Source organism: Gavia stellata, chromosome 1 (assembly GCF_030936135.1).
Source record: "Gavia stellata isolate bGavSte3 chromosome 1, bGavSte3.hap2, whole genome shotgun sequence".
NCBI classification, from domain to species: Eukaryota; Metazoa; Chordata; class Aves; order Gaviiformes; family Gaviidae; genus Gavia; species Gavia stellata.
In genome coordinates, this window is record NC_082594.1 from 115,268,118 (window position 1) to 115,288,587 (window position 20,470).

Below are 20,470 nucleotides of genomic sequence, written 5' to 3' on the forward strand. Positions count from 1 at the left end.
CATGCATTCACTGATTTTATATGTTGCTGAATAGAGATGATATTGCCTGATCAAAAATAGATAAATCTTCCTAAAGCTTTGAAATGGCTTCCCTGGTCTTATGCAATGAGATGTGCCCAAATCCTAGAAAGACAAACGAAACAGAATCAGTGGAACTTTTACCTTTGGTCTGCTGAAATAGGAAAGGATATATAAAAAAAATGCCAACCCATAGTTTTTATCTCTAACTGCTGCTAAGCTGTTATTTCCAGCAAAAGTGCAGATTCTTGGCACATCGGGGGTAGAAGATGTCTTGCTATGTGGCTAAAGACATGTTTGAGTCTCAGTTCAGACTGGTGCTAGCAATCAATTGCAGCTCATAAGTACCTCATTACTCAAGCTAAAGACTGGAGGGCCAAACAGCTATCAAGCTGTTGGAGATACATGTAAATAAATAAGTCCCCGGGTATTGAAACCAGTGTGTTTTACTGTCAAGGCTTGCTGTACTACCTACACTCACATAAACCACTGTGGGTTTTTTTAAAAACCGCATTTTCCCCATGCTTATTCTTTTTGGAATATTTATGTGCTCCATAATGTCCTTAGAGCTCAGGATAAGGGCATATTTGTAGGTATTGTAAAGAAATTTTAGTCACCAGTCCCTTCTTCATAAGAATTCTGCTTGAAATACCTATCTACATAAATAAAATATTTTATTACCATGAAATTACTGGGCCAAATCCTAAAAAAAGATGCAAATTATTAAAGTTCTGGTAAGTTTAATTGATGTAAGTTGATATACTTCTACTGACTTTAGAGGAGGAGTAACAGAAGATCTGACCCACAATAAAACCCTTGATCCTACTCAGTTTGTTTGTTTTGGTTGTAAAAGTAGAGCTTTTTTGGACATATCTGTATTACATAAAACAAGCTGATGAGCATATCTGAAAATAAATCAACCTTTCTTACTGTATTGGTGTTCTTGATATGTTTTTCTGACTTTAAACTTTGTTTTCTAGTGGTAGTGGTGTTTTCTGGAGATTAGGTGATATTCCAGTTGTTATGATTAATATTTCTGGGTGTGACAGGTTAAAGCTTACAGAATTGATAGAGTACATTTATACTTGTTGAATTCTTCTAAAATGAACAGTCCTGGCAGGAGGTAGTATTTTGTAACAGCATTTTGTGTTCTGGAAAAATATCAGTCAGCAGGGGTTTACTATCTTTGTTAAAATAACATTTATGTTAGTCTTGATGCAATTATTCTAAAGGTTTCTTCTCATTTTAAATATTGATGTGAATGTGAAAGTGGAGGACTAGTTTGTCTTAAAAGTTTTCCCCTTATAAGTGAACACTTTAATTCTGGAGAGAAATCAAACACAGCATGAAAATAAAGTGGAAACAGTAACACTGAGAATGAAATACCCAAAATAGAATATCAACTAGTTTTTTAAAAGGGACTGTTAAAAAAATACAAAAATTGTAAATTGTAAGCTTCCCTAAAAACTATATATTGAATTAATCCCTGTGTTTCCTGTTTTAAAGAAAAAAGTAGTTACTGTACAAATCAATTAGTAGGGAAAAACACAAGGGAATATATTTCCTACACTACCTTATTGTGCATTAGAGAGTGAAACATAAATATAAGTCCTCTCTTATTCTGTGTTAGTAAGCTCTATTTAGAAGTGCATGGAGAACAGAGAGCTGTCTGGGGCATAAAATAAAGTTGGGGGGAAACAGCACTGCACTGATCCATGCAAATGAAAACTTAATTTTCTGAAGTCTCCTGTTTTATGTGGGTCACTTACAGTAATGTGTAAAATGCTGATCATTTCTTAAATATTTAAACCAGTGGATTGGATGGACCTTTAATTTCTTCACCTGTGGCTATCATGATTACTTCCATCAAAGTTTAGCTCTTTTTCATATTTCTCTGGAAACCTCTTGATCTCATTGCATTAGTTGTCTCCCTCCCTCAGTTTAAATTCTTCATGTATTCACATCTGATACCAATTTATTCCTCTGGTTCAATGTATAGTCAAGAGACTAATTTATTCATCTTCAGTAGTGCCACTGAAATCACAGAAGTACGTGATGCCCTGATTTATTAAGGCACTCGAGGTCAGTACCTTAAGCATGTGCTAAAAATGAAGCAAATGCCAGCATGACCTCCAAAGGATTAGTCACCTGCATAATGTCTTGCAGGGTCCTTAAAAGTATGAATTCGTGGAACAGATTTGCTACTGGTGTAAGGTTAGTGCAGCTGTGCTGAAAGCTAAATGATGCTGACAATGCTTTCAGTGGAATTATGTCAAGTCTATGCTAAGCCTTCCCCTTTTCTTGTCTTGTGCCATGCTGATACATCATGATATGCCAAAAATAAAAATCAAAGTTAGAAAAATGCTTCCAACATTTTTAATTGTTCATGTGCCATTTAGTGTTTAACAGGACTATTAGCATCTCAATAAGAAATTATTTCATTACAGCATACCATTTTTTTCCATTTGATTTTGTAGGGTCATATTGTCATGCTCTTTCTTTCACATTTGCTTTATAATAGGATATCTGTGGTGTCACTACTACCTCACTGCTAATAAAAATAGTAATTGCAAATTGGATGAGAGAAAACTTACCCTAGATTTGCAGATTAAAGTATTTCTTGTGCCATAGATGATGATGTGTGTTTTGTATTAGGAAACTGTGGAGGAAACAAGAATTTATACTTTCCTATTGAGTCTGAAAATTTTCCTCAATATGACCATGAACTCTTTTTTCCTTTTCCTAAGGAAAAAACTGTTTTGTATAGAGATGTTTCTTTCTTTGTGGGTTATTTATTCCTTATGAGAGGTGCCCCTCTAACTCATAAAATATTTTGATTATGAGAATATATCCCTGCAAGCCAGCTGGCAAAATGTTTTAAAAGTTAAAGATCTACTGCAAATGTTTTATTCTGCATGAATTCACAGTATTTATATTCTGTAATTTTATTTTTGCAATTAAAACTATAAATTTAATTCCAATGTATAGGAATTATATTTTTAAATTTTTAGGACAGATTACGGACTTTTATATAGTGCTTTTTGCAGATATTTAAAACATTCTCTTTGTAAATTTTGTTTAAAAAAAAGAACGTTCTGTTTTAGGGGCAGCATTATTGCATTTCAGAAATAATATCCTGTAAAATGCCTGTAACAAGGTATTTTATCTGAAAGCTCATTGTAGCTTTCTTATTATGAGTTTCAAGCTACTGCAACAATAAAAGTGTTCTTATTCAAATGTATATTATTGCATTCATTCCTCTAATAGCAGCATTCCATCATATCAACCTATAAATAGACAAAGAAACAATTGCACAGAGTACTTGTTATTCATCCTCAATATTTTTTATTTCGTTGTTAGATATCAGACTTTGGAATAGTCATATGGAGTATTTGCACTGAATACAGAAAGAAAAAAGTTATTTCCTCTGAGTATACACGTGCTTTCTATCTGTGTTTCCTTGGGATATAAGAAGTTACTGGTTTAGTTCCATTGGTCATTTTTATTGCCTTCCTGAAGACAATGAAAATTGCACAAGGCTCCATATAAAAGCATCTCCAAGTGTAAATTAAATCTATGGTATAGTCTTTTGAAAGTAGAGAAGAATATACTCTTAGATAATAAATCCTATTTGTGTATATCAACAAGATGTCTATTTTTTTTCTTCCTAGATACACCTTTAGTTAAAATCATTTCTTCCAATTCATGGCCTGAAGAAGGACAATCTATAATTTTGACTTGTGAATCCAAAGGAAAACCAGTGTAAGTGATTTAACAAGTAATATGTTTTTGTTATTTTCCTTATTCTGCTGTGATTGCAATCTTCAGCTGCAGAAATCTGCTGGTTTTGTCTCATCCTGGGGTGTAAAGTAATCTCTGGTATAGAAAACCCCTTGAAGCCTGTCTTCATTAAGTGTCTATAGAAGATTGGTCTTTCACTTTGTCATCTATTTCAGTTTTCAGGAAGAATTCCAGCTGTGAGATGGTTTTTTTTCCAGTCAGGTATATCAACCTGAAAGGAGTGCAGGCTTAATCAGTCACTGTTTACATCATTGAACTGATGATAGAAGAGAAAACGTCTCATGAAAATATTCCTACATCAACTAGCCTCAGAGAAAATATATTGAACTTTCTGGATGCTTTGGCTGTCATTTACAGGGGAATTTGAAGTTTAATGATATGTGCAAGTTGGCTGCCTGTTTCTACCAGAATTTGAAAAGACGTAGCCTGCTTTAAGAATACAAATTGTTTTACTTGGAAATTAACATCTCTGCCATCAATATTTTTTAAAGGCAGATTTGCAGAGATTAACTCTTGCACAGAATCTACTATTTCAATAGACTTCACTCTTTAAAACAGTATCTTCTCAGATGAGCTGTTATATATTTACCCATAGAGATACAGAAATAATCCAATTGCTTAATCGACTTTCTTCAATATCGACCTTCTGCTCAAAAGATTAATATATAGTGTTATATGGAGTGGTGATACGCAGCTTTAGAATGGTCTTGAAAATGATAGTGCAGTAATATTTTGGTTCTAGAAAAGGTGCAGATTACATGCCAAAAAATCACGTCACTGAGGGCTGAATTTCTCCCTGGTGTAAGTTTAGTGACTTTATGGAATTGCTTAATGTAGGAACCTGAAGTCAGATTTAGGTCAAGTCAGGCATTTAAGTTCAAAAATTCTATTTTGAAAAGCTCTTCTGAGTTTAGTCTAGCATCACTTAAACTCCATAAGTACTTTTCTTTTTTATATTATATGCCTGTATCATTTTAAAGCAACTTCTCCATTCAAATCTTCACTGGGCTGAGCCACTCAGCATCTAGATCATGCTTCTACCTTCCTTGAGACCAGAACACTGCAGGTCCATCCAATTAGTCTTACGTGGTGCTCAGTGCAATTGGTCTTCTGTGTACCTGTGTACTTCCGAAGTAATATGTGCTTCTGAGATAGGTATCTCTGTAGGTAACTCACAAAAATCAGTTGCAAGCCAACTCTTGCTTTTATAATGTACATGAAGGAGAAGGAATTATCCATTTACCTAATAGCCTTTGAGCATTCCCCTAGGTATCAGGAGGTAGAGTGTGTTTCCCCATTAATTTCAAATTCAGCAGAAGATGTGCAAGTGCTTAATTTTAAGAAAGAGGTCAGCCCTGATTGTCCGGAGTGTGCTGTTATATAGATGGTATTTAGGATTTTCCCTATTTTAGTGTTTTCCTCATGACTTAACAGGCAACAGCTACATGCCAAGTGCTCTGTTTGGCTTATAAACTTCAGGCATCCTAGCCCAGGTTCTTGATTTTCACTATTCTTCTAACATTCACTGTAGGGATAAAGACTTAGAAGTAAGGTCATCATTACAAATTTTTAATTACCTTTTGGGGGGGACACAACAGTTTGGCCCTTAACATTCGGAGTTTTTCAATCATAAGAAAGTTTGGATGTTATGAGTTGATTTCTTCTTTTTGTTCTTTTTAGCTTTGTGAGACAAATAGCTGGATGGTTGGACAGATGGATGTAATCGGGGTGGGGGGGGGGGGGGTGGGGGGAGGAGAAACAGGTGTATAATGCCAACTAGGGGTTCTAGTGCTCCAATGATTTCACCTGCCTCTGAGTATTACAACAAGGAGGCATGATGCTTTTCAGTTTCTGAGTGTATGGGAATCATTTCAACTGTCTTTAAACATCTGCACAGTAGATATTTACCTCTGAGCTGTTCAGTTGGGCTTCCCTTTGCGTTCAGTGGAGAGATTTAGGCACTACTATAACATGACTGGTCTGATCTACCTTAGACAACTACAGAAGAAACAGCCAGACTGGATGATACTTCTGCTATTTTCTCTCCACTAACTACATGGATTTTAGACAGTAATTCGATCAGATACCTACCTCTATATTTTGGGATATCTAATATAGATGTCTAAATATAGACATTTATATAAAATTTTATATCTATGTTTCATTTTGGTCAGATGCATCTCGCTCTTTGTCTACAGCTTATAACCACATTTTCATAATCTTCATTGAAAACGGGCTAACAATTTTTTCACATGGCAAAGATGTCACTGTTAAAAAAGAGACAATTAATCCTCTCGAATATTAGATTTTCCTCTAGGCCCTCTAGGCTATTTGTTAGTCATTTCTGAAGGCAGTAAAAAACTATAAAAGTGGTATGTTTTAGCTTGACATACAAAATATTTTCTATTTGGTACACTAAGTATTGTAAATATTCTTTATATGTTACCAATAGGAGACATATTAAAACATACTAATTAAAATTGAGCTGCAATTGAGGTGTTTAGTGATTTATTTTTTTTTAAATAGAACTCACTTGCAACCTTAATGGATTCAAATGGAAACCTTGCATGTGGTTTTGAAAGGGCAGCCAAATAAAAACTCCACACCACAGAATTATCAAGGCAGGGCACCTGTATGTGGTAGCCTTTGAGGCACAAATATTTTGCCAATAAATGCACCTCTAATTGTCCATACCACAAGAACTGCCAACATCAGCTGCTCTGTATTGCTTCATTAGGTCAGTCTTTCACGGCACAGAGCCAGTAATAAATAGGCATCCTCCTGGGAGCAGTTTGCAGTTGCTTAGCATGAGAAACAGTAATGTCATGCTCCCAACCTACATTATGATTACCGCCTGGCTTGGAGAGAGACAGAAACTGGAGAGGTCCCCAGAGCCCAAATATGTCAGTGTCACAAGATAAGTGATGAACTGTGAGCTTTGTGGGGAGCTCAGAGCCAACCATGGTCCTTCATTGCCATTTACACACCATGGGTTAATTTCTATACGCTGTCAACTGTATGTCACAGTTACAACAGTCTCTCCTGTTTCCTGTAGGCAGCAGTGAATCATACCAGTAAATGAACACTTTCTTATAGGCACATTTTTCTTGTATCTCAGAGCAATTTTCACAAGCTTCAAAATGACATTAGAGATGAAAATGGAGAAAGAATGAAGCTGGGTTGTGGCTGTGGTGACATTCATGGTAGTTATAGCTGCTACAGAGTAGTTCTTTCCCAAAAGGGAAAAGCAGAATGAGGCTAAATCTAGAACGTACTTACCCATCTTACATCTCATCACCAAGCCCCTTCTTGCAGGGATCCTGTCCCTCAAACCATGTGCATCATGGATACCCAGATATTGTGTTTCAAAGCTACAACACAGTCCTAAGGAAAAGCCCTATCTAACTTAGGGAATGGGAGGGAAGCCTTGCTCAGATCAACATCTCTGGGAAATAAACTGCCCTCTGCATCTCCTGCCAAAACAGCATCCTCCAGAGATATAGCAGAGAGGTGAGGAACACCTGTTTACTCAGTCTGCGAACTGGAGAACTAAGGCCCTGCTAAGGTTTCGTACTTTAGGGTATAAGATTTGTCTTGACCAATCAATGGCCATTGACTGAAAAAATGCCCTCAGACACTTGGATGTGTGCAGCATCAATTGTTGTAATGTGTGAGATGGGCTGGAATTATTCCAGACTCTGAGGTTGCTAGTTGCTATGAATGGGTTTGTGTCGCCTCACGTTTCTGGTCTTGGTGCAGCGAGCAATGTTGGAACAGGAGTCCTGAGAGTGGGCTAAGGGGGAGAAGAGAAGTGAGGGGGTGGGAGAGTGGGTGGAGAGGAAGATGGAAATGTGGGTGACCAATGTTGAATGATCCAGCGAGGCAACATGAAAGGGCGTAAGAGGGGATGCACAAATTCTATAACTGTGCTGTTTATCTCTCTGCTCATCACTGTGAGGATGAGAATATCTCTGACTCTGGTCATGACCCTGTGCTGAATGCTATTATGGGAATTACATTAGAGACAGGAGCTGTTCTTCTTGGTAATCACTGTATCGCTGCTACAGAAGTGTGGTGATACCAATAAAAAGAGCAGGCCAGGATCCTGCCTGTTCTGCGATGGTTTTGCAGAGGCAGGCCATGTAGGGGATTAATAAAGTGTCACAGATCATTATAGACTCCCTCACAGCTCCCTCTAGAGTATGTGTTGTGGCTGGTGCAGCTTCAAGCAGAGGTAGGCTGCCTGAGAGGTTCTGGGGAGGTTACTACAAGAGCCATCAGACCTTGGGTTTGCCCCTAGGGGCTCTGATGGGACATGTGTCATGACACCAGTCCCCACGTGGTGGGATGACATACTGACAGCGTTGAGTCAGAATGGGAGTGGTAAGATGGTGAGGGGAGGAGGCTTCCTCATACATTGCCTTCCAAAAAACCTGCCTCTTGCTTCCATATGCAACTCTGGCTAAATTTATTGCCTCCAGGATCTAGCATCAAAGTTTGAGTATTCTCTAAAAAAATCAAGTTACACTGATGGATTTAGACTTCTGGATTTGATGATGTTCTGGTCCAGTTTGTGTAGCACTTGGGGCACCAGTTGTAAACAACAGTGGAAGGCTGGTATTTGGACTATAGTGTGCATAAAGATATGACATTTGCAATTAAAATTTTCTGTTGGTGGAAAGGAAAAAAGAGGAACTATATTCATCAGTTTACCACAGAGGCTGTTTTTTAACAGACCTTATAAACATAACTCCCTATAGAAACATAACCTATTATCTGTAATATTTTAAGGGAACTTGAGATAACATTTGTGAGGATTGTTGTCCCATTGATCGATGCCCAGTTGGTAGACCAATGTTAAGAGTTTTCTTTTAGAAAAATGCTAGTAGGTGTGTTTGTGTCAGCTTAGTCTCTTCTTATGCAGGACTCAGTTGCTGGTTTGTTCATACTATTGACAATTTTAATAATAATGATGTCCATTTTTTTAAAATTGCAGGTAAAAAAGTATTTAGCCATTTCTCTGCATAACTTAGGTCAAGACACCCTGTAGTTGACATCACTGTTCAATAGCATTCCTCTTTTGGAGATACTATTGTATAGTTTCAAACCAAATTGAAGCTAATGTCTTGTCTTTTCAATCCTTAGAGCTATTTTGTCATTTCCAATATTTTTGGCTGGATCCCTAGAAAGTTGTTAGGCTTTAACATTTTGGTAAATGAACTTGCCTAATATGTCTGTAAGGTGCCAGAGATTCTTTTTAATTTATTTCTTTTTTAGCATAATACAGTTTTACCTAGGCTTTGTTTATTTTCTAAAGGAGGAAATGTAATTGAGCTTCAGAAATCATAGACATCCTTTTTGTGAATTCATATGCAATGTCTAGATTTTTCTGAAGTCATATTGCCTGACAATATTTTGAATATTTTAAAATAAATAAAAAATAGCTGTAAAAAATGAAAAACAAAGAACAAGATTATCATTTACACTGTCGTCTGTGCTTACAAAAGATTTTAAATGCCCGTGTTTTTTCTTATTGCAAGTTGTAGCTTCTACACACTCTTGTGTCTTAACAATATAGTCTAGTGACTCAAAACTGACCCAAAAGTGAACTGAAAACCTGCCCCGTAATGAAAGAAAAGTTCAATATTTAATATTCTTAGTCAGTGCTCTCACCAAAGCATGCATGAAATATGTTGTTTTTTTTTTAAGTCAGTGTCCTTTCAGCAGAAAGGATGTAAAAATATAATGGAATAATTAGGGCACAGGAAACAAAGAGAGAGTTGGCTGTCTCCTGTGTGCTTTAGAAAAATGTCTTTCCATTCCATGCAGCTCAGGGGAATCATAGTATAGTTGGTTGACTAATGTAAAGTGAATATTTGGCCTTGTTTGAAATAAATAGGAAAGATTTTTATTTCAGGAGAACACTCATATATGTATTCTTCATTAGAATAACATTATTCATAAGGTCATGAAAAGGTTATAGAGAAAAGCACAATCAGTAATAAACACTAATGTTATATGTACCCAGTAATATATAGTCAAATAAACATTTTAATATCAGAAAAATTGATCATTGATGAGGGCACACCAAATAATCAAGCTTGCACTATAAAACTGTTGTAAACTATGTGTATGGTATCACCACAAAAAGTTCTGTCTTTTCTAGTATCTGTCTAAAGAAGACTTCCTTGAGTGAGACATTTTACAAAGGCTGATGGAAACAAATACTAAAAATAACAGAGAAATATACAACACCATTCTGTCAGTGACAGCGAGTGGCTGTTTCCTTTGAGAAGGACCTGACAGGGCTCTAGGTGAAAAGAGAAAACTTAGTGAAGAGAGTTAACTAGGATTCAGTCACCTGAAAGCAGTGGAGCCTGGACTCATACTGGCTCATGTTTAGCCTACTGTCAGCCAGGACCCTCATGTCCTTCTCAGCTTAGGTGTTGGATTTTGCATCTGTCCTTGCTGAATTTCCCTGCATCCCATAAGGGACCTGTTGGCCCGTTCCTCCAGCCTGTGAAGGCCCCTCTGAATAGTGGCCCTCCCCTCAAGTATATGCAATACAGCCAAAATTTGGTGTAAGCAACCAACTTAATGAGAGCACATTCCATCACCTCAGCCAAGTAGTTAAACAAGACAGGACCCAAGATAGCCTCCTGAAGAAGTCTGCTTGTAACCAACCACCATGTAGAGTGTCCCTTCAACCCAATGGTCCAGCCAGTTTTTCACCCATTGAGTAGTATACACATCTAGGACAACAGTGACACCCCAGTCTAGACACAAAGAATGCCATTGGAGACAGTGACTGAAGACTCGCTAGAGTCAAGGTAGACAACATACACTGTCTTCATCTACAGATTCTGTCATTTCTTCAGAGTTTTCACATGCTCGGTAGTTAGAAAATTGTAGAAACATTTATTTCATGAATTGTTTTGTCACAAGCTTAAGGATAAAATGTATTATAAAGAAAAAAGTAGAAAATCCCTTTCTTCCTCTGAATAGTTGCCTTAGTTCAAACTAATTCAAAGTGGAAGGACCTCTGAACATTTGTATACACATTTGTATTTCCTGACTTTCATTATACAATGAGAAACATCACAATACATTGCTTCCTGAAAATTGTGGCATTATGGGCAGATATAACCTTTGAAGAGGATTCCTGACTCCTTCAGTGGAATAGTAATTATGAATGGTAGCTATCAATGATCTGTATGACTCAGGTCTTATTTGATGCATGCCCTCAGAACAATTAAAATAATTTCTTCATAGGTGTTCAAATGTTTCATCCCCCTAGTATCTGAGAACTTGGCAAATATTTAAATGTTTATATTTATCACACCTGTGGACAATTAGGGTATTCAATTGCCTCAAATTTACAGCTGAGAACTGAAGCAGAAAAAAATCCTAAGATCAAAATTGACAAATAGATCACGTATATTTTATGTCTAACATTGAACACAGTCCCCATTTTCCCAAGAGTATTTGACGTGACATAGCATCACACTCAGAAGATAGCTCATCATTGGTTTGAATTGTAACGCTGAGCTTTTAGCACATCTGCAATTCTATGCTCAAGAGTCTGAAATCAGAAACTAGTGGAGAAAATAGCAGAAACCCACTTGACATTCAGCTGTTAACATTTTGGTGTAAGTAGTTTGCCAATATTGCTTTGAAACTACATCATAATGGCAGGTTTAGATTCTGAATCATTAGTCTAACGGCCAGCTTTTTGTCCATGTACAATTCTTTCTTTCCTACTTTGACATGGTACACTTCCCAGCTTCTCTAGCAGGTGAGATGGAGGTTCTGTAAGAAATTATCTCATTTTCTGCATAAATTTTATTCACTGAAGAATACTCTCTGGATTGTGCCATGAATACCTAGCAGCCTAGAAAGGAATGCTAGTATCAACTCCGCCTGTATGAATTATCATAATGAATCTGGAAAAGCATGCATGTTTCTGTGTTTATAAATCACCTTGCAGAATGAATCCACAGCCCAGGCTGGATGCTCAGGCAGTATCAATAAATATTAATGATTTGGAAAATTGGATGAATTTGTCCATATCCAGGATGAAATATTATTCTAGCAAAATACGAATATGGTATCAAAGTATTTCTCCTTTAAGCTTCATACATATTTGTTCATAAGAAATCCTGAAGTGTAAGAGTCTATTTCAAGGTTTCTCTGGAAAGGACCACCTACAACTGAAATCAAGTGGGTGAAAAGAAAGAAGGAGAATTAGATACTGGAGCTCCACTGCTTTATGTTTAGATATGGACAATCTTTGTCTTAAGCAGAAAAGTGGATGGTTTTGAATTTTTAATTTTGTTGTAACTGCATTTAACAAACTGGGACTCTCTCTGGCCTCCTTTGCCTTGATCCCAGACCTGGCATTGACCTCTAATACCTCTCAGTAACTGAAGTATCTCTTTATCTCACGTTTATGCCTTCTGAGCACTTGGAGTTTACAGTTAAGTTACCAGAGGCCCATGTCACACACAGCTGTGGGCAAGATTCTGTAAATACATTCTTGAAAAAAATGCTTACGTATATAGGACAAAGCGTTGTGTCTGTGGGTGTAGACTTGGACAAAGGTAAGAGCCTCTACTCACAGTTCTCAGCCCTGTGTTCCTCATCACTGGGGAACAGCTCTCAGGATAGCTCAGGCTCTCCTTTTCTTGTCTTTTGCCTCACTCTTTGTCCATGCCAAGTTGTCTTTCTTTGGACTTGGCTTGTTCAGCAATTAGATAGAGCCTGTCTCCTACAAATATAGTGGGTATCTCTGTCCTCTCTCTTCTGTCTCGTTCTAGTTTCTTGAAAAGTTTCTTTGTCTTTTTTTAAACAATGCTTTTTCATCTTTGTATCTTTATCCTGCTTAGGCTCTCTATATTCTTTTCTGTTTTGAGAAGTGTGAACTTCCATTTCTCCAAGAGGAACTGATTATATTTGAGTAGGTGATTAACTCAAAACCAACCTACTGTTAACTTCATCTGATGGGATATAACCCATGTTGACTAATGTTAATCACTCTGTATCCCATGGTTATTGTCAACCACATAGAAATTTCTTATTATCAGCCAGACTTGTAAGTTAAGCATCTAGTTTCTCCACCCACATAGGCAACACTGTATATATAAAGAAAGCTTTATCAGTATTAAACATTACATTTCAAGTTTTTTCAGTCAGGAAGGTAAACAGAAAGTACATCATGTGCAACACGGACTGATCACATAGCATGTGACAAAAGTTTTGTAGATTGGAATATACATAACCTAGTAACGGAGAACCTTTTCAGTATCCAAATTCTATGCCCAGTTTATTTTTAAAACAATTCTAGTGAATAGTCACTGATGCCAGCTCAAATCTGTTGAAGCCAAACTTGGAGACATTTGCAAGTACTTTGCCATCGTTGCTGTAATTACTTTCTTTGGATAGTTGACCAATTTTTAAATTATTGTCATTTTGAAGGAGTTCATCCTAATGATATCTCCCGCCTTGATTTAGTAGGCATCTGTTATATGCTATGTTGAATGAGTGCTCATTTTCAGTAAAATGTTCTAAAAGCTTATGAAGAATATCATACGTATTGTAGAAAAAATCTGCCTAGTGAAACTCTCCACAGAGGTAGTTTGTCTTTGCAAGAAAAAGCCAATTATTTTGAAGGATTATGTAAATATTCAGCTTGTAACCTTCTACACGAATATTTCATTGACATTACACCTCCACTGTGAAATTATGGTATGATGTAGTAGATAACATATTAAGAAGCAGGTAACATTTTTGCTGAGATACAGCATGTATATTTAATAGATTAAATTTCAGTTTGTGTTAAAACATCCTGACCGTCTGGGAGGTTGTATCTTCTTTTCACAGCTGGGACCTTCTATGCTTTTTTTTTTCCCCCCAGTATTTTGCAGGAAGTAGGGAAATTGGTGTTACAAGAAGTGTGACACAGAGAGAAACAGGTGGGGGCATTAATGTCTGTCTGAAAATTACACTTTACAATAAAGCTTCTACAGTGCTTAAGAACTTCCCCTTTAGTGTTCTGTAAAATGATCACATTGCCTAATAGGTTCAAGTCAATAATTGCTTTCCCTCTTTTTTAAGTGTCCCTTTTCTGCAGTGTTTACACATAAAATGGTGCAGAATGTACAGTGTGAAAAACAACTAAATGCAGCATGTTTACTGCTCATTAAATCCATTTTGCATGTGTATGCCTTTTGAAATAATTCCTTTCCTTGCTCTCCGGTGGGAACACATTCTAAAATAAAAAAGGCCCATGGAATAGACCAATAGATAAAATTGAAATACAGCATGGGTAATTCTAATTGAGTACTGGACTGGAAGTTAAAACAAAACAAAAAAATGTTTTGGGAAAGGATACAATGCTCAGTCTTTTAGATACTTCAGTTTCTATAGATCAGGGATTAGATATACTTACAGGTAAAATTACAGTAGTCTTGAATCAACCATTAGCTGTAGAACACAAGAAGACATGTTAGTATAACTCTTTCAGTGCAAATCATGCTCATGGTATTTGCTCTGTTACACAATTACAGAAACAAAATTTGTTCCCTGTGTAGCGGATGTGAGCCGGACCACCCACTGTCATGAAGAACACCAGCTCATGGCATATCTGCATTTTTACTCCACATTTATAGCAGCATAGTACCCTGAGAACATGTACATGCTGTAAGCTGGCAGGGTAAAACACCATCCTTCTGAAGGAAAAGAAGTGTGCATTTAAAGAACAGCGTAAGGAGGGCACCTTAAAATCAAATTAGGATTTCATAATTTTTTTTTTAATTTATTCTTTGTATTTGGTGTCCTTTCATTCAAAAACTTGCATCTCCTGTTCTGAAGACATAACCTCTCTTTATGAAGTTGGACACTGATTTTGGAATTGCTACATGTCCCCTATTGAGAATAGTTTGTATTGTTCCTTTCTCCACTGTTACTTTACCTTTCTTAGTTCATTATTTTCAATACAGAAATTACTTTTATTTTTCACCCTTCCCTAGCTTTCTGGGTCTATGTTAGATATATTTTTCTTAAATTACAATTATCTATTTTTTTCCCTATTTTTAAAGCAGGAAGAAGAAGGTTTCTGTGACCTGGTCTATTATACATCAATTCTGTACATTTACTATGATCTGAAGCTCTTGGTGTACAGAGCTTAAGCTCAGAGTGTAACCTTTTTTGAAATCACTGAATCGCTATGGAGGTGTAGCTATTGGCCTGTTCACCAGTCATTGCAAAGTTGAGGATCATGTATGATTAATGTGCAAATGAGGTGCAGCAAATGAACACTGGAAGAAAGGGTTTAATCGACAAACTCAAATGCAACCTTCTGCCTGATTGTCCTTCTCCAGAATTGTAAATGCTCAGTCAGTGTGCAAATTTTAAAAGAGGGTATGAATGGAATGCGTATGGGAAGATAACAATACAGTCAGGTCTGTTGGCGTACTTTTGAAATTGCTGTCTTACATGCAAAAGGCAAAGCCACAAGTGAGTTGAGGGGTTTTTTTTAAGTGAGCACTGAAGCCTGTCTCTGCGCTGTTCCTACCTAAAACTGCACTAGTATTCGTACTGCACTTGCACCAGAGACACCCATTCAGTAAATCCAGTGCTTGCTTACATCATTTTCTAAAACTATATTGGAAATTTTCCTTTCCTCATACAACTGAGACTCATAGTCCCTGTTAGCAGCAGTTCTCTTTGCTACAGGACAACCCAAGAGAACTGTTTTGAAAGGTGATGAAATTGTTCCACTGCACAGCAAAGAGATTTTGTCCCATCACTGAATAGGCAATGAGACCTGTTCACAAACCCATTGAATTTCCCAGTGTTGTGTGCATATATTATTGTTCATTTTTTCATTGTTTTTTGGAAGATGCTCTTTGCTCTCCTTTCCCTAGACTTGTTGCTGGGAAAAATCACTTGATACAGTTGTTCTCAGTTACTCTGAGAGAGTACTAGTCTGACATATATTTTGACAAATATGCTAAATGGGTGGCATATTTACAAAATATATGGTATTTGTATGGATGGATGGACATTCATATTTCTCCACACAAATAACTCTGTGGCATTAGCCCAACCAATTAAGCCAATTGCTAAGGGCTGGAAAACAAAGGTTAGAAAAATATCCAAACAACCCTATAGGTGTGAAAATATAAGCTTAACACTACTCTTCAGTGTGTGAGCATAGCCCCAGAACAAATGGAGATGACAAAGTAAGTGGGATTGTGGTTCTGACAGGCATGGCAAGAAACAGGTAAGAGAATGAATAAATTAACACCATTTATTATTAGTGTAAATTACAAATTATTCATTGTTTTAGATAGTCTTTGTCTTTCTATTGCAAGAAAAATCTCAGAGATTTCTCAGACCTAAGTTTGGCTAGTTAAAATGAAATTTTCAGATTTAAGGCTTAGTATTTAAAGTACCACTGTAAACTGTTTCCAAAACTTATATAATAAGACCTGAGGAAAGACTGAGTCTGCGATATGTAGTCGTGCACAGGAGAGTGAAGGTGGCAGGCTGGAAGGATGCAGAACCGCAAGGAGAAGAGAACTGCCAAGAAACTGCTATAGCTGGTTGCCTGGTTTGTCCCTCGTTTAAGAACCTGCTATACGCAGCTGAGGGGCTGAGCAGCCAGGCCAGGACTCTTAATGGTGGACAACCCAGTCAGGGAATGATCTAACTGGGAGACAGTGGTGAGTCTACTGGGTTTTGGCTGGTGGGGCTCTAAATAGAAAATTTCATCAGATGTGTATGCTGAGCTGCATGCATACCTGGTTTTGTGCATTATGCAGCAGAGGCTTGAGGGAAGAGTCTTGTACAAAGGAAGAACAGCAGAGATTATTCATTATCAAAATAATACAAACAAGATGACAGTATTTAGTGTTTACACATTGGAAAACAGGAAAAATGGCTACTACTTAGTAAAAGACCCTGTAACTTTCCCCTGTGCATCTCCTTCCATGCTTAACGGGAGTTGCCGCATGCCCGTCTGGGGGGGTTGACCACGGCTGGCTGCCGGACACCCACCCGGCCACTCTCGCACTTACCTTCCTCAACAGGACGTGGATTGAGATAAGGACGGGGAGATCGCTTACAAATTACTGTCACGGGCAAAACAGACTTGGCTCGGGGAAAATGAATTTAATTTATTGCCAGTTAAAGTACAGTTGGATGGTGAGAAACCAAGACAAAAACTGAAAACACCTTCCCCCTACCCCACATCTTCCTCCCAGGCTCACCTTTGTTCCTTCATCCCCAGCTCCTCTCTGCCTCTCCTTCCTCCTCACACTGCTCCAGAGTGGTCTCCTCCAGGGGCTGCGGGTGAATCCCTGCTCCTCCTCTTCCCCTCACCTCGCTGCTCACGGGGCTGTTTCTCACATTTTTCCCCTCGCCCCTCACTGCCGGGCAGCGTTCTGCCCTTCCTTACCCAGGCTTTCCCCGAGGGACCGTCATCGTGGCTGAGGGGCTCAGCCGTGCCCTGCGGTGGGCCTGTTGGAGCCGGTTGAAACCGGCTGTGTCCGGCACGGGGCAGCCCCGGCCTCTCCCTGGGGAGGCTGCCCTGTAGTTCCCCCCGCCAGCCCCTGGGCACCTGCGTCCTGTACAGCATGTCGATGAGCTTGGGGATGGGCAGCCAAATCCTTGCTGAGGGCTGCTGCACAGGCATGCGCGTGCACGATTTTTGTAACGAACTTTACGGTATGGATCCGCTTCTTAAAACATGTGGCAGGTTTCCGTCAATACGTACATGTTTTGTTTTATTACTGCTTAGAAACACTCTATTGGTCACTTTTAAGATGAAATTATAAAGATTTTAGCAAGGATTAAGAAGTGGTAGTGGGGTGGACAGTGATATCCTCGCGGTAGGAGCGGGAGATCCAGCCACCCCTGCTCAGTGCGCAGCGGTCCTCACCCCAGAGCTGGGCGAGCTGACAGGGTGCGGGGAGTGTGGCTCCTCGGGGATGGTAGGAGGGAGGTAAGTGGGAGGCAGGTCAGTGTTTCTACTTATTATCGCTATTTAATTGTGATTTTTTGGGTTTTGTTTTACTTTCTATTGCTCTCAAATATCCCTAGCCTATCTTCTTACCTCATACGTGCAATTTCTAGGATGCTCCAAATGGAGTCGGTTTGTCTCAGGGAGTGGCAGTCTGAGGGACCTCTCAGCACCATCTGCGTTCAGCTCATTCTTTAAAATGTATTTACATGCAGTTTGCACCTAGAGGCAAAAAATGAAGGCTAGACAATTATATGGTAATCAACATCAAAAAGGGGAACTATATAGAAACGAAGAATCTTGTCAAAAAGAAGCTAAAAGGGGCAGCTAAGGGAATTAAATCTTTCCAGGCTGCCTGAAGACTATGTTAGAAAAATAAAAAGAGTTTAGAACCACACCATCAATGCATATCACCTAGCAGAAACACTTGAGGAGGAGAAATTGGTAAGGCTAAACAGAAGAGAAAGCAAAGTAATAAAAATGGTGACGCCGTAATTTGAAAAGCTGAAGTTGTTTTTCAAAGGAAAGAGAAGATCCGTAGATTTTGGCAGATTAAATATGAAAATGCAGTAAGCCAAACCACCAAAATAGAAGAAAAAAAAAAAAAGAAAAAAATGTTTGAGGAGCAACTAGCAAAGGGAATTGAAAGTAATAGTTAAGCTTTCCTGAAATATATCAGAAAGTGTGCCAGTACATTTCTAGGATCAACTGAGGATCAAGGTATAAGGGGAAGCCAGTTGAATTTGCTACATCCATATTTACGGTGGAAGAAACTGGGTGTATTACAGACTGATTCCCTATTTTCTGAAGAAACTGGGTGTATTACAGACTGATTCCCTATTTTCTGAGGTGCTCACCAGCAAGATTTTGTTAAATGGACTGGGGGGAAGGTTGTGGAACAAACGGGCAAAAGGAGCAGTAACAAGCCGCAGGACCAGATGGTTTCACCCCGGCATTCAAAGGGAATTCAAGGATGAGACTGATGAATTATGAACAGTGACAGGAAACGTCATGCTTAAAACCACCTTGCTAATTCGGGACAATGGGGCTTCAGGAGAGATCCCAGAATGTGCAAGTCTGTAGAACTGACATCTGGGCTTCACAAATAGTAAAGACTATAAAAAGGACTAGAATTGGCAGACATGTGAATAAAAACAAACTTTCTGGGGGGAATCCTTTTGCAGAGGGAATATCCTATCTTATAAATATGTTGGAGTTCCTTGAAGAGCACAGAAAATATGCCTTGTGGTGGCCTATTTGATATAAAGGGGAAATATTACAGATGTTTCCAAAACTATAAATGGCGAAGAGATAGTTGTTAGGGATTGTTGGTTCATTCTCTCTTCAAATAGAAACGTTTAAGGGTAAATTAAGGTAGTAAGAACCAGTTTTGTCACAAAGCAAGGAGGTAATCTTTCATACAACAACTGGTAAACTTTGGGAATTTTTTGTCAATGGATATGGTAGATGATAAAAATTCATGATAATTCAAGGGAAAACTGCATAAGTTCATGGAAAGGAAAATCCTTAAGGTTTACAGAATATTTTTAAACTGTGCTTGGTGTCAGAAGTGCCTGAGATAGTTGTAGGTCAGAGGAGTACTTGGGGACGCAATATCTGTGCTGACCCTGTTCCCTAGACATCTGCTTATCCTGTTGGAGACAAGGCACTGGGCTAGCTGAACTTTTAGTCTGATCCAGTACAGCTGTTTCTGCGCTGTTAAGCGTTGAACGTAGACTGTTGTGGGTTGATAGGACAAGATGCTAGTGGAGCTGGATACCACTGAAAGCTTGAGGATATCTCCTTTACGGTGCTAAAATTATTACCATGAAGGTACTAATGAATAATTTTCTGTGTGAGAGAAGTTTGTGTGAACTAAAGCACTCCCCTCTGTCTGGAGATAATGACACATTTGGGAGAAGAAAAGCAAACTCCTGTAAGTAAATAATGTTTGTCTCTTTTTCCCTTTATTGTATTACTTTTCATAAGTTACTTTTAGATGTAAAAGAAATTGTCACAGACCATGGTATAGGACTTAGCTCTGAAATATAAATAATCATAAGTTCCCAGTGTATTGTTCTTAAGATTTCATTATATTATCTTGAAAGCATGAAGCATTTTATTATTTATTATGATCTAATGCAGTATGCTTCAACATCAGCTTTTTTTGACACTGGTGAGAAAATATAACTGAGGTACAAAAATTTTATGGTGTATTTCCATTCCTTTGGTGCTCCTATAACTGTTATAAATATCAACAAACATTTGGTTACTTGTTGAGAAGAACCCATGATTCAACTAAAGATCTTGGAAATGTTGTTGTTATGGCTAGTTATTAAACATGTCTTATCTGGTGAAAAGAGGATATTCTGCTGCATCTCCCAAACTTCATGGTGTTCTTACATGCACTGAAAGTCGAGAATTGCATACCTTGGTTAATGAGGGTTGGTACTGAAGACTTTGTATAGTCCTTGCTTGTCATTCAAGTTGTGGCACTGGTACTTTTATCAGCTCTGTGGGTATTGTCACTGCACCTCAAGTGCATGAAGGAATTTTGGTTTAATGAGGCTTCTCCTTGACTGTGCCTTACATCAACAGCAAATGATTTTAAATAAGTAGTATTTGGAC

The 20,470-nt window shown here is 38.1% G+C and overlaps 1 protein-coding gene across 1 annotated transcript in view; it reads left to right on the forward strand.

Annotated features, from left to right (window-relative positions):
• Nucleotides 1–20,470, forward strand: part of CADM2 (cell adhesion molecule 2) — a gene marked incomplete at its 5' end in the record, with an annotated part of 228,658 nt that overhangs the window by 133,854 nt on the left and 74,334 nt on the right. The window contains one exon of the mRNA XM_059820833.1: nt 3,690–3,780. Coding sequence (XP_059676816.1) covers nt 3,690–3,780 — 91 coding nt within the window. The remainder of the gene's footprint in view (nt 1–3,689; nt 3,781–20,470) is intronic.